Source organism: Pelecanus crispus, chromosome 9 (genome assembly GCF_030463565.1).
Source record: "Pelecanus crispus isolate bPelCri1 chromosome 9, bPelCri1.pri, whole genome shotgun sequence".
Classification (NCBI taxonomy): Eukaryota; Metazoa; Chordata; class Aves; order Pelecaniformes; family Pelecanidae; genus Pelecanus; species Pelecanus crispus.
The window spans coordinates 10797715-10813012 of NC_134651.1; the positions used below are offsets into that span (position 1 = coordinate 10797715).

Consider the following 15298-nt stretch of genomic DNA (forward strand, 5'->3'; position numbering starts at 1 on the left):
ATGCCAATATTGAAGTGCAGGAACATGATAAGGCCAATGACTTGAAAACGCAGGTGAGGTGAAGTTTGCCCCCAGAAATCTGGATACTGGCTGAAATTAGTTCCAATTTATTTTGCTCTCTATATTTCCATTGTGTTTCTACATTCTCATTTTTACCTCCTTGCCCTTCTACATGACTCACAACATGCATTTGGGTCAATTAGCGCTCCCTAATAACCCACTGGTAGCCAAAGGTATGCAGATATCTTGGGGGTAACTATAATAAAGTTATCCTACAACTTCCTTGCCTTATGGCTGCAACATTAGCATACGCAACTCTGAACTGTCTGTGTGAACCTTTGCACTCTCCTACGAGTCCCAGGGATTCGGGAACGTGACTAAGGGAGGTGGGTAAAGGAAAAACCCACTTTGTGCCTTTTGTGACATGTGTTGGACAAACAAAGTTGTGTTGGACAATTAAATTTATATTGGACAAATGTGTGGATTTTTTTCAGCTGTGCTGATGTGCCTTTACTGATACTCATTTATTTTGAATAAAAAGAAAGCTCATTTGACTTGTTACTTCATATAGAGACAGCAACCACAATGTTTCTTACTAGTTATAATTTTTATAAATTTCAAACAAAGTGTGGTTTTACACAGCTCAGAATGGCCTAATTGCAGAAAGTTCATTTGCACACTTTTTTCTTGTAATAAATTCATACATTCTGTCTTGACTGGAAAAAAAGGACAGGCAATTCTGTGCTCTTTCCCTGTCTGATTATCTCTCATCAGTCACAATATACAAATACATCATTATCAACACCATGGAAAATATGTAAGGAAAACAAACTGTACCAATTCTCAGCTGGGGAGAGGAAATCTTAGCAGCTATTTCAGCTCCAGCTGCAAGAAGAAATACACAATTTGGCTGTTTTTTCTTCTTATTCTTATATATTTCTAATCATATATATATATATTTGAAGTCAGGTTTTGAGTATTTTTTGGAAGCGCATGGCCTTTCTCATACCCAATCCTGTTTGAAATCTCAGAGTCTAAGAAAATTATGGATAATAAAATGGCTTTTGATCACATACACAACCAGGATATAAGACACATGCACAGCTTTGTTGTCCCTGGCAAGAAAAGCCAGTGTTCAGATGTGGTTTGGCCACAGCCATTTATAATCCAGACAACAACCATTGGTCTGATTCTCCACCCAATGGGGTGGAGAGAAGGAGAGGATCAGGCCTGATTACATTTTGGCCTGGTTTACTAGAAAAGCAAGACTTACATATCATGGCAACTGCCTGTCTATCTGTTTGTCATTACTGCCAGTAAGGAAGGAGGCTGTTGCCCAACTACACCCGACTGAGCAGAGGGCAGAGTTTCGAGGACGTGAAGTTTCTACAAGGTTCACAGAAGCTGGCAGCAGAGCAGAGGGAGGAGATCCAAGTCAAAACCTCAGCCTGGAGGGCAGGTCTCGCTAGTCCGGACCCGGAGGGAACAGCCAGGCAGCTGGCACGGACTCACTGGTCAAGCAGCCAGGACACAATGCTCAACCACGAGTGCTGCTACAGCATAGATTTACCTTGGACCTTATCTCTTCTACAACTGAAACTTAGTGGCAACCATTACTTTTAAATCACTTTCTGGTCACTATGTCATCTCCAAATAACACTGAAATGAAATCCATATTTAAAAACTATGATTTTTAGGTCCATCTACCTGAAAATGATGGTGTCAAAGACCTACATACAGAATAGGTATACCTTAATGTACACATTAGTCTTGCTGGACATTACCAAATCATATTCTAGACTGTACATGGAGAGTCATTCCCTTATTTATCACCTTGCTTGACAGAAATACACTAACTAAAAGACTGTCCTGTCTACCTTTATAAAAAAAGTCATCAAAGCCCATTTTGTCTCATCAGCAAATCCAGAAGGTTGCTTCTTGTTGGCTGCTCTCAGACATGTCAGCAGCCTGATCTGTCATTGAACTTCATTCTTTAAAAAAGCAAACCCAGCAGCGTGGCACTGTCTCACTTCCATTTGCACCGCAGGCGTCAACCAGGCAAAAGGCCCCAGTTACTCCCCAGCAGCAGCTGCAACGTTTGCAGAATGGTCTGAGCTTGGAATGTGGAGACAGAAACAGGCAGCTGCCTTTGGCTCGCCGGCACTGCAGGAAGGTTAAAGACACAACTAATGGTTGTGGGGCCCCTGCTCAGGTTCAGTAGTGTCCGAGGATAGCTGTGATACAGCCAGCTCCCAAAGACTGCTGAGACCAGAGTGCTGTGCCACTGCTGCACACAGCCACGGGGCAGTGAGTTACTTGCCATCCTCAGGACATTCGAGGTGCAGGAGTGACTCGAACTTTGGTCCAACAGGATACAACATGAGATTTGGAAAAAAAAAAATGTTTACAAAAGCAAAGTAGGGAGGAGAATTGTTATAATGCAGCCCATACCTTTGCAGTTGTCATGATGAGATGGTGAGCTGGGAGAGGAGACACTTCTGCAGCAATCCTCTTCCCTGCTCCAGCTCTAGACTGCCCTGCAGCATGCCACCACTGACACTCATGGAGGGCACAGTGGGACATTTGGGGTTGAATGCTTTGCTCTCCCCTGGAGGGTCCCCGATTTTTGCATACATGCTAAGATTTAGCATCAGAATTGGACACATGGGAAATCCAATAGCTCCCATTTTACAGGAAGATATCGAGGCACCAGGGGATATAGGACAAGCACACTGTCACCCTGCACGCAGCAGAGGTAGGAAATGGACTGACAATACCTGATTTTCCATCTTCAGTTCAAACAGACTTCACACTGCCATTTCACGGTTAGAATGAGATTCCTCCAGAGAAACGCCAAAGTGCAGGTTTGCATCTTTCCATCTGTCAGCAATGTCACAAATCCTAGTTTTGGCAGTTTCATATACCTAGGGTAACCCTTCCCTATCTCTCTCTCTCTCACACACACACAAAAGCTTACTATATTTATTAATGTGCAATCAAAGCTCCCTACCCCTTTCCTCTCCTATGCTTAGGGCAGGGGTAGACAGAAGCACTGTTATCAGGCGTGCAAAAATTTCTGAAAGTAATACAGAAACCAAAATGAATTCATTTTAAGGAGAGGATAAAATAATCGCACTACAAGAAAATGTCACTGCATATTTCCTTAGGGGACTGAAAGGAATCAATTCTTCGTTCAAGATGCTCATAACTACAGTTGACTAACAGGATTCATGTTCCTGAGAGCCTATGTGTCATTTTAAGGTAAATGACCAGCACAAAACAGACAAACTCTTATCTCTGTAGGACAAAATTAGCTTCCAAAAAGGTACAGAACTCTTAGGTCCTTTAGTCATGAATGGAAAAAGCCAGAAATCACAGATTTTACATATTGAGGGTTAGAAGAACCATGGGAATTAACCACCACAGTGCAACTCATAATTAACCAATAAGCCTTCATAGGCAAATAAAATCTCATTAAGCCTTTACCTACTCCAAGGGTTTTTCTTGAATGGGACTATCTACCTGCTTCACAGCTATCCTTACTCACACACTAAGATAATTGCAATGCCAGCCTCCACTGAGACACAAAGAAAAGCATTTGGGTCCCTGCAAAGACGATAACAGAAATGATACAGACTCCTACCATTTTGCTCAGAGGCTCAGTTACTAAAGAGTGGGGTTTGGTTTTGCTTCATCTCCATCTTTAGTGCTTTTGGCCCCTTTGTTATTTACATAAAGCACCACTAGTCTCAGGATTAAACAAAAAATCCCTAATAGTGAAAGCCAGTCACTCACTCTTGAGCTTCTAGGGTAATTTTTTACCAGGCTGATCTTTGCCTGTTTGCAACCCTTAGTCAATACCTATCTTTACTAAAGTAGCAGCTTTAGTGGGACCTAAGACCCAATTACCATCAAAATGCCTTCGTGCTTTAACAGCTGCTCTAAATGAGCTAATGGCTTGTATAGGAATAATAACATCTGTAATCACTTTATATTATACATTATATCCTTATGTGGCAGAGATTTGGTACAGTCCTTTAATCAAATGTCCTGGAAAGAAGTATTTAACACAACACTTTATCCACTCATTGGAGCATCTAATGCTCACTGCCTATTTGCAATGCTTAAGTATATTCCAAATGGGGGATGAAATGTATCTACTCCATAGCCCAGCACACAAAGAAAGCATGCAGTCTACTCAAACATATGACATTAAATGGCATTCAATTGAATTCTCGGCACCAAATGCAAAGGATTGTGATCCAGCAACCACAGACTGCAGAGGGGGCAGCGGAATGACTTATATTGTAAAAAGAGTTCAAAATGTTCTTTGTCACAGTAGCTGTCACGCATCTTTGCTTCCCTGCTAAGCCCTGCACCTCCACCTCATTGCCAGGAGCTGCTACCATCATCCCAACTTATGCTATATGCAGCAGGTCGTTCACTGTGCCATTGCAAATGTAGTCACATCATTGCTGTGCGAAGCCACTCTGATGGTCCAAGTCAGAAGTCTCCTTTCCACAGCCATCCTAAAATGGGATGTTTTTGGTGTTGACCACCAGCAAAAAGGGCACATTTGTGATGTATCAGCTGGAATTAAGGAGGACGGGGAAGGCACAGCCAGAGGCAAGCAAATGGAAAAACCTCCAGGCGACCCCATGGTAGAGCAACAACTTGTAACTGTGCATGTGTCCCCCTGCAGTAACTCGGTGTTCAAGCAAGGTTGCCAAAAGGTGCGTGCATAGTAACTCTTCAGCTCTGCTGTCGACCTAATTTAGGCCACGTCTTCTGAAACAGTTTGATAATCAATGCGAGAAGCATTTTTCTCCTCTAATACTGAAGGTGGGTTTTGATGCTTTCTGGATGTTTAATGCTCCTTTCAAGTTTGTTTTTCCCAGCTTGACAGGTGGACAGCACAATTCTCATCTGTTCATGCTGATAAAGTTTTAGTGAATTATGAACCTCAGAGCTTGTGAGAAAGGCAACTTTGATCCAGTGTCCACCCAAAATAAACAAAGAGATGGATGGGGTCCTGAGGAGGGCTGGTCCTGCTGTTCAGCTGCCAGCCCTCTGTTCTGCTGGGAAGCTTTTGGCCACCTCGCTCTCCTTGGTGTCTGACTCTACTGAGGCCGTGCTGCAGGAATCGTTGTACATGTCTGAAAAGGAGGACATGGGCATTGTCACTACAACACATCTAAAGGATTTCCCATCTACAATCTTGAGGTTCATTGTTAAAAGCCTGAAATAAAAAATAAATAATCACAATTCTACTGCTCTCCTAATTCCTTCACTAAAGGCAAGGGAGGCTCTTTTGGTATGTAACTGACTGTAATGTGTGTGCGGCTTTATTTTTCTTTTGAAGCATTAGACATGCCAAAGAAATGAGAGCCACACTTAGGCACTGAGGGTGAAGACAGAACTGACCTGCTGTGGAGGTGAAGGAGCAGCAATTACCAAACTCCCTTTAAACCACAGCAAGGAATCCTGGTTAGCTTTCAAAAAGGGGTTTCTCCACTTTAACAAAGAAAAATCAAAAGAAACCAGTAACTCAGAATAAAATGCTGGTAGCTCTCTATCGCAGGTCCCCAGGGAATGGCTGTGACAGATTTTGCTTTCTTCTGTTACCAGAAGAAAAGCAGGACACATTTTGCTAAATTATATTTAAGGATGGGCAAAAATTAATCTAAAATTGTAAACCTTTGATCTGCAGAGTTGCTGAGATTCAGCTTTTCCAGTGCGACCTGTTTGGGTGTTAGATCAGAACCAAAGCTGAAGAAAGGATGACTTTTAGTGCGGATTTGTCTGAAATCTCGCCAGAGCAGCCCTTCCTCCAGCCTTTGGAGCCAGCAGTGAAATATGATGAAAGCGGTAATGGTTCATGAGATGTTAATGTTTTCAAACCTAGACCAGAACCACAGCCCTAATGCTGATCTAAATCCGAACGCTACCTGTGTCAGGATGAAAGCTATCCTGCAGTTACAACACACCTTGCCATATGACACACTTGGGCTAGCTGTAGAGTAGCCAGCCTGGGTATTGGTAGCCACAGGAGTTTGGTGGGAGATTCAAATTCTGCCTGGGAAGGGGAAAACAATTAAACCATCCTAAGGTAAGCTGCTGTGCCTGACTAGCTCTGACACCCAAGGCACCAAATTTCAGGCTAGCTCAGCTGTGTCACCAGAGACTGCAGCACATGCACTCAGGCCAAATACTTCAATATAGAAAGTGTGCTGTTTGTCGCATCCTTTTTCGATCACATCTTTTTTTAGTAGGGAAAAAAAAAAATGCCAGTAACACATTTCATCTATTACCTGCATTGCTGTTCTTAATTATGTTGTTACTGTCCCCCTCTGCTGGCTGCAATATACTGGAAGGAACCCAGTCGCTTTTCTCAGAAACCAGTTTCTTCACTAACCTGAAATTCAGAGAACAGTCAGTGAATTTCCCTACATTCCGTTTCCCTGGGTTGTGTTTCTTAGAGGTGTATGTTGGGCAGCTATTTCCTAAACTAAGGAAGTAGGCAGAGGAGCCAGGGAAGTCCTACAGGTAGCTGGTGACTACATTTCAGCAGTGTCAGATGGTGACCCAGTATCCCAGAACAAGCCCACTCGCAAACAGACCGTGTGACAAGCAAGCAGTGGCCTTGGCATGTGTTTGAGATCCTGGGCCAAATTCAGAGCTGAAGAAACTGAACCTCTCATGTTGTCCATCCCCCTTGCTGTTAATATCATCCAGGGTGGATGGTTTGAATCCATGTCCCACCTACTTCACCCTGTGGGACTTGCTCCCATCTCAGCTGCATGTCAGTTCTGAGTGAAGGGTCTGACTGTACAGGCACCTCAACGGGATCAGATCTTCTTCCTCCAAATTACCCATGGAAAGAGAATTCAGATGCCCAGTCAGGTCTGTTCCTAACACTTACTTGTCAGCAAGAGAGAATAAATACACTGAATATGAGCTCAAGGGGGCCAGATTCATTCCACTTTGTCAATCTTGTATCTAAACCTTTGGGGCTAAAAATGCTCTCTGATTCACTGCTGCAGCTCAGTGGAAGGCATGGGGATTTTATTGATGTGTCCTATGGGAGGATGCTGCCTTTGACAGTTGTCCTTCTGGCTAGAAGATGTCAAAAGCCCAAATATTCCCCTCTTTCCTTTATGCAAACTTCTGTCCTCTTAAGCCTCATGTCACAAGCATTTGGGATGAAAGCCAACCAGGTGGAATTAACCAAAACTGCTTGTACGTTCATGCCTCCCACTACCTTTTTTACATTGTGGTCAATAGGGTGAGTGGATTTGGATTGATTTTTGAAGAGGCTTTGACATTCTTCTGAATATTTTCCATCTTTTCCAGGAGGTTATGGCTGTTTTACCTGTAAAATTCTGTCTCTCTGCTGTACTTACCATTGACCGTTCTCTCCTTCCCGCAAAAACTGCACTAAATCTCCATCCTCAAGTGTAAGAGAATCCGGGAAACAGCTGTCAAAACTGCCTTCTACCCGAAAAAGATTGGTCCCCTAAAATGAATGAAACAATGCACCAGAAATACAGTCACTATGGACGAAAGAACACTGTGCAAGAGAGAGTGTAGTTAAATACTGAATTAGGCATTTCAAGCTGGCAAACATTTCTTCTGTAGGGAATTGTGTCACTTTTTATTCCTTTTATCATGCGCAGGTTAAATATTATTCAAACTTAGGACAGAACTGTGCTGTGCATTCAGGCTTTAGAATTAACCAGCCAGCCATTATTCTGATATAGAAATTGGGTTTGTGACACCAGGTTAAATTATCTCAAAAAGTCTGAAATTACTTTTTTAAAGGCTCAGAGTATTCCCTCACTTTTGTAACAGGTGAAGCTACAGCTTACAGGTAAGGGTGACTTTTTATGGTCCTGATCCTGATCAGGAAAATAGTCTTGGAATAATCTCCCAACACCCCAGATCAAATTCCCATCCTCTATTCCCACACATCCATGAATTTAAGGCTGGTATGAACCCAAACTTTGCAGGTTAAATCATGATCTTTAGAGAAGAGGAGGCTGTGCTGAGAAACGGCAGCATAATTTGAAAAAGGAATCACATTGTTAGGGTTGGTCTCTTCCTCCAAGTCAGAAGAGTTGGAGAGTTCATCTGTGCTGGAGGGGATGGCTTCAAAATCTTCAAATGTATCTAGAGATGGCATTTGCCTGCTGGGCCAACCTTTTAAAAGGAGATAAAACAAAAAGAGTTAGCTATCAGTCATTAGCTTCCTTCGGACTCAGTCTTTTAAAAATAAATGTCACATGTTCACCTCCCACTATTCCACTTACTGAATTGCTTGTACCTGTTTTACAGCTTGTTCTGATTTTGCCATAAAAATTATGTTGCAGCCATTATTCTGTCTCAGAAAACCTGTACCACTTGCTGTCATTTGTGGGAGGGCAGATTGTGTGGCCACAGTGTGCATGCCCATCAATACCTCGAGTGTTTAGCATTGCTAAATCTCTTCAGTTCAGGAGGTACAAAAAGCAAGGACGAGGAATATTTCTGCGGACCGAGCGCTGTAGCAAATGATTACCTTTGCTGACGTGATTTTCAGAAAACCATGCTCATTCGGTTTCCAGCTTACCTCCACATGTTTATGTATAAATTGAAGTCCGAAGCCATTGAATTTTCATTGACTTCTTACCTCCATCTCACCCCAGGGTGATATTACCACCCGAGCAACTGACAAGACTATACCCTGGAGCAGGCTGGAAGTGCAGGGAAGGGACAGAGTAAACAACAAGGCACAAAGACAACCAGACCTTGGTGGTAGGTAGAGAAGATCTCACTAGTGTTTCTGCTGTTAGCAGCCTTATTGCATAATTTGCACCCAAAACCATCCCAGCCCAGTGGAAGGGACTTCATGAGAGGTTTCCAGCCCAAGCACACTGGCCAGTCTCTTTACCTACAAGGGCATGCCCAGAGGATGTGTCCTGAGGGAAATTCAGGCTGAGCCTTATAAGACCTGCCCGCCTGAGGCTCCCATGATTCAAAAGTAACTCAGCCTCTTCTGTGCAGATGGCAATCATGATCTACACTTCCCTTCACACTTGATGCCTGTCCCTTTTCTGACAGGACTGACTACAGTCCAGCTAGGAGGAAGTAGACCTTGCATCCAGAATCAAGGGATTCTGCAGCCCTGACAGACACAAGCTGAATGGAGTCAGTCAAATCACCGTGTGCCTTCCTACTTAATGTACCTGCTATACATTAGCTGATTCACAGGAACATGAGCTGAGCAGATGCTGAATCAAGTTCTTTACAGCCTGTGGGCCATTGCTCTCGACAAGGCAAAGCAGTGCTCTGACAACAAGGCACAGAGACAGATGCTCACGCAGTAGGGTTATGCATAACCCAGCACTCACAACCCACAGCAAAACCTGGCCTCAGACAATACAAAACCCAAGCCAGGCAGTTCAGGCAGTAAACAGAAAAGTGATCTGATCTGGGAGAAATAGGTTTATTAATCAATTTATTTAATCCCTCCCCATGCATGTCCTCCTTCTGGTCTTCCACCAGAGCAGCATCCCAGGTTATAACTCTACAGGTAGGGTTAGGTCATCCATACTTTTCAAGGTGTAAACTAGCCTCTGAAGTGGCGTTCATGTGCTGGGTTGTGAGTGTCCCTGCCAAGGTCTATACCAGCGGAGTTTTGAGACTGAAGAGACAATTTCAATCGCAGACTATGCAGCATATAGAACCGGACCCCATATTCTGTATCAGTTGAATCACACCAGCAAAATACTAGCAACTGTCTAAATGTACAAGAATATATTGATGCTAATTAGCTTCAAACTGCTATAGCAATTTTAGTTCAAATTCACAGGTTGGGCTACAAACAGCAAAATAAAAAGGTACCCCCCCTTCCCACTTAGACAAAGCTTCAGTGTTCTTTTGCCACTGTCATTTGTCAAAACCATCCAAAGCAGAAACCTAAACAGCAAGGATTCCTTACAAATACATGCATCAGCCTTCCTCTTCCATACAAATTGCTATTCTAATTTCAGAGATTAAGAAATAGCCTAAGCTTTATGTACTTAACTCAAGCTATAAAATAACACAGATCAAATTCTGAGCTCTCTGGCATCAATTAACAGAATTGTTTTCAGCTGTGCCTGACCTACAGAAAACCAGAATCTGGGACATTTTTTCTATACCTGCTAGTGATCTGAGCTTGTTCTTTCATTGCTTTCACAGGAAATAATATTCATTAAAAGGAAAAAAATCTCTTTAAGTTAAAGAGAGTAAATATTATCAAAAATTTATATTACACTCTCAAATTGAGATGATAAATGTTTGAATTTTGTTTACCTGTCTGTGAAGCAGATCTAGGTACAGGTCTCGTGGTGGAACCGGTATTACATTTAGTCTGGGCCAATATGGTGTTCTCAAAAGCATCTGTGACAGGAAGTACAATTTTGTGTCTTCAAGGTGAAACAGTGACCAGACAACCAGTACAAAGTGAATTCCTGTATCACCTCTGCAACTGATAGTCTCTTTAACAAACAGATGGACCGGGGCCCAACAGTTATAAAAGAGGAGACACATGACCAGCACAAATGAGTGAAAAGACAGCAGCATTCCACAGAAAAACTGTAAGTCTGAGAAGGACAGAGAACAGCCAAATGTTGATGTTAATTAAGGAAAACGATTGCTGGGTGAACAGTGCAGTGTTCTATTTCACTACAGCTTCCTTGCATATTTTTAACATATTTTCATTGCGGCATTTCAAATCATGCTGTAGGTGACAGTACATGATTTTGATGCCCATCCATACAGCAATGAAAGGGGACCAGAGAGGGTCTTCTTCCCAGCCAGAAATGAATGATCTCACTCTTGATGAATACAATGCAATTTTGTGGGGGAAGTTTTTATCTAAGTAAATCAAATCCTTTGTGTTAACTCTGTCAGAGCTCTGGCAATAGCAGCAATATCTTCTGGTAAAGGGATGACAATGATCATTGTTTTCTACTCGTTAAGGAAAAGTTCTTTAAAACTCAGTCTGGTGAGGAATGCTGTACAGTAGGACCATGGTTTTAACCAGTGATGATCAACTCAGCTCAATCCTACGGGTAGTACTTGCACCTTGAAATACCCCTGCCTCTGCAGCCACATGGTACACTGAGGCCAGAAGTATCTGCCATTGAGGAAAGTGAGGTATAAACACCACAGTTTGGGAAACTCTGGTGGTGGGTGCCAGGATGATTCCAAACTTAGTGCCAGGGGTCACCAGCAAGAGGAAATATTCTGCAAACAGCAAACCCACTATTTCCTCTACTGCCTCTGAACTGTTTCTTTCAACCTCTCTGTTCCAGTGTCGTCTTCTACTGGGAGTGACACAGGAGATAGCTCCAATATGTCACCAATTCCATCACTGACCTGGCCACCTGTCCGTTCTACCAAGGTTTTGTACAGAGCAACACAATCCTAAGAAAGGATTCCTCTCCTCAGCTTACATCTCTCTCCTCCCTGTCCTGCAACAAGGGCACTGCTTGTGCCCCACAAGGCAACATGTTCTGGCAAATCCTCTTGTAAAGGGAAAAGCTGACAATGGAAGCTAGTGCTCTTCCAGTGGCTGGGATATTCCAGTTTAATTCTTTGGTGTTGTTTATTAAACAATAATTGAGGAATCTGCTGCAACAAACAGGTGGAAATTCTGCTTGGCTGAAATGAAACACTGCACCTTAAATGGACATTAATGCACAGTCTAGCCATTTCTGTAGTCTCCATGCACACGGCTCCTGCTCCTCTTATTAGGTATAGACACTAACAAGGGAAGAGGGATGCAAGCAGCCAGACTGCAGCTGAAAAGTAGCCCCTTGGCTCCCTGCTGCTGCACTCAACAGAGTGAGGTAGAAGCCAGGCAGAAAATCAAGATCCCGATCACACTCTAGAGCATTACTTCCCAAAACAGGCAGAGAATTGGGGTTTTAATTTAGGCCCATACCTAGGTGAAAGTTGGCAAATGTAACATGCGTGCAGGGGGCAGGCAAGGGGGTAACAAACTGTGTTTATCACAGTTAAACAGATAAACTGACACGAAACCCCTAATGGACTCCAGTGTCATCTGCCAGCAGTGATGAGTTGTGAATTCAGTGAATAGTATCAAAAGATTGCCAAACAGGTTTTCATGCAGGATGGAAATACTCATACCTTCAAACCCCAGGGGAGTTGGGTCACTCTTTATTTCATGTCTCTTGACTTTAACTGCAGGAACAAGGGGACCTGTGTGAAGTTTGCAGAGTCACAAGGCTGTAAATATTGTTAAAGGAGAAACTTGCTTTCCCATTACCTTGAAACACTACCTGCCTAATACTTTCCGTTTCACCCAGAAAAATGACCAACCCCTAAACTTTAAGTGGTGAAGATAAACACTTCTGTGTTGTGGATAAGAAACAGGCCCCTTTTGCAAAAGGAAACAGATACATTTTACATAATATATGTATCTGGTTCCAATCAGGTTTCACAGATGTTTTCTCTCATGCTTGTCCAGGAGATGGCACTAACGCAGGTAGACACAATCTCAGCTTTCTACCCATGAGGCTGGCAGGGAAGAGCCTACAAAAGCCACCACTTCTGCCCCACAGAAGTGGAGGGCATCCGTCACAGGTCCATGTACAGTGCTTCTGTGTTCTGACTCCACATGTGGAGAACTGGTGATGTGACGGAGCTGAACTGTTAGCAGTGAGGATCAGTGCACAGCAGTATGCAGTAGCCTTGAATGAGATGATCCAAACACCCTGGCTAGACCTGCATTTGGCTAATGCTGAGACAAGACTCAGGCTTCAGTTCTTTTGTCATCTGAAATATTTTCTTAAAGCAGATGCTGTAAATAAAACACTTAATTGAAAAGCACTGATTTTGTTTTGTAGCTTTTAAAATCATTACAAAAGTAGTTTTCTTAGCATTCAAAAAAATTGCCAATGGTCTTGTGGTGGACAGGATCCTAGGACAGGATTTTTTTATTTGAAACTATAACAAAGTTTGAATTTCACTGTAATTCACACATGCTCTCTTCAATAAACCACACTAAAGAACAACCCTTGGTTGCCTGTTCTCTTTCTACATACATGCTTCTTTCTGTTCCCCAGCTTAGGAAATCAATATTAGGAAATAATTCAGTCTTCCCATAACCTAGTAACTGATCATGTATTTCTGAAGCTGTTGCCAAGGACAGAAAGCTATAAGAACCTCTTCTCCTGTGCTAGGCTCATCATTTCCGTGTAGTGATGTTGTAGTGTTATGGTCTAAAGAGGCTGGCAAATACACATTGTAGGTAGCGGTAATATCATATCCTTCCTCTGCCAATAAACCCCACCACACTATCATTTCATGACACCCTGGAATTAGGTCATTTCAGATACCTGTTGCTTCATTGCACAGTCAAGGATACGGTTCATATCCTTCACAACTATTTAGAATGCACTACATCAAGTACTGTGCAAACTTCTCCCTGACAAATACATAGCAAAGATTGTTATACAAATGAATCCAGCCATTTTTCCTTCTATATTGTTTTGTGAATTACCCCGCAAATCTTAAACTTGCAAATCAGTTCCTTCACTTCATTCCAGGAACTGCCAAAAGACGATATATTCAGAACTCGATGTAAGACCATACGTTCTGTTTTCAAAAGTAATTCTGACATGTAGGCACAGGTGCCTACAATCCTACTGATTTTCAACACAACCAGCTTGCCCAAATGCATAGGTTGCTTTTGAGTTTAAATGTAGGCACTAGTGCAATAACTTAAAGTAAATTTTGTAAAAGTGCCTTTTCTCAAAATAATTACAGCTCCAAAATAAAACTTTCATAAGTTCCCACATGAACTGCATAGAGTTCAGTGCATTCTGGGCACCTAGCTCCCTTATACATCTCTGAAAATTTCCTTGCAATCATGATTTCTAATCAAAATGGTGTTTATGCTAAATATTCTTAAAACTGGTATCTATTGCTGCTCCATTTTTGGCTTGATTTCAGGCTTTCTTGCCATCTGACTTCTGCTACACAATGAAGAGGTTCTCTCCTTCTTGAAAGCAAAAATCCTAAACAGCTTTAAGGAAATGAAGAAATAATTTCTATTGAATTTCAGTTAATCCAAACCAGGGAGAAATTGGTAACCTAACCCCACATCAGTCAAAAATTAATCCAGTTTCCATGGAAACCAGCACCACTCTTCAAAACCTATTATGGAGAAATTGAGAAGAGTCATTATATATGCTGGCAGCACACTTTGATATACATTCAAAATGTCTTGGCCTGCCCCCCTACAGGTGTTATACTGCTCTTGACTCTTCTTCTACTGGAACCTCCTGCATTTATAAAAACTGAGCCTGACGTACTCACTCTGTGAAGAGCATTTGGCAGTAAATCTATCAGTCAGCAGGAAGGGAGAAGGGTAGCTAAGCAAGCAGCATGACAGTACCTTTGGTCACAGCAGAAGCATTAACTGTGGTGCTGATGGAGGAGGCTAGGGAAAAGCGACGGGTAACTTCTCTTTCCTTAGATTCTGGATCTGGGAGAACAGACAGATGCAATGCAGGGCAGGATTAGAGGTTAGTAAGCACTGAGGGTAAAAGATGTCCAAAGCAAAGCAGCAGCTGGAGAAGGGTAAACAACAGGTAGGTTGCTCTTCTAAAACAGCCAGGAAAAATACCCTCAACAAAGTGAATAGCACAGGAAAGAGTTTATGTGAACATATTTTTTCAAAGCAATTCCAATTGCACCAGTTTTAATACTTCAGAAGGGAGACTTATGCCAATTAATATTTTAGCAACCAACTAGTCTAAGTACGGCTACAAAACAGAGAGATGAGCATGATGGTTAGAATGGTGTGTGTGTCTACAGATGAGGTTTGGATTATTTTAGACACTGAACTGCTTGTTCTGTGATGACTGACCTGAAATACACTGAAAACCAAACATGAATAGTTTGGAGTTCACATTTGTCATTTCTAGGTGTTAGCTGTGTGAATGCCTGAAAATATCTCTGAGCCTCCATCCTTACTGGTGCAAATCAGCTTGGAGAGCGAAGACAACAGAGCTTTTTTTGTTTACTCCAATTAGGATCCTGCCTTTTCTCAAGGTCCACTCAGGAATGAAGACAACTTCCTCAGATTTCACTGTGAGATGTGAGTAGCATTTTTGACTCAAAATATTTCATAAACAGATCAGAGGTATAAATGGACTAACTGTCTGCTAGCTTCAGAGAGCACATGATGTTCCGAAACACGTTGAGATCATTATGCAGCTCTTAAGGAGATTGTGTCTACACA

At 42.3% G+C, this 15298-nt stretch overlaps 1 protein-coding gene across 1 annotated transcript in view; it reads right to left on the minus strand.

The window, feature by feature from the left end:
* Positions 1-5055: 5055 nt before the first annotated feature.
* The window catches only part of MCF2L2 (MCF.2 cell line derived transforming sequence-like 2), a 161112-nt gene continuing 150869 nt past the window's right edge, over positions 5056-15298 (minus strand). Inside the window, exons 29-35 of the mRNA XM_075717124.1 lie at positions 14450-14539; positions 12178-12249; positions 10336-10422; positions 8081-8199; positions 7404-7516; positions 6312-6415; positions 5056-5156 (exon numbers count right to left, since the gene is read on the minus strand). Of these exons, the coding sequence (XP_075573239.1) occupies positions 5056-5156; positions 6312-6415; positions 7404-7516; positions 8081-8199; positions 10336-10422; positions 12178-12249; positions 14450-14539 (686 nt within the window). The remainder of the gene's footprint in view (positions 5157-6311; positions 6416-7403; positions 7517-8080; positions 8200-10335; positions 10423-12177; positions 12250-14449; positions 14540-15298) is intronic.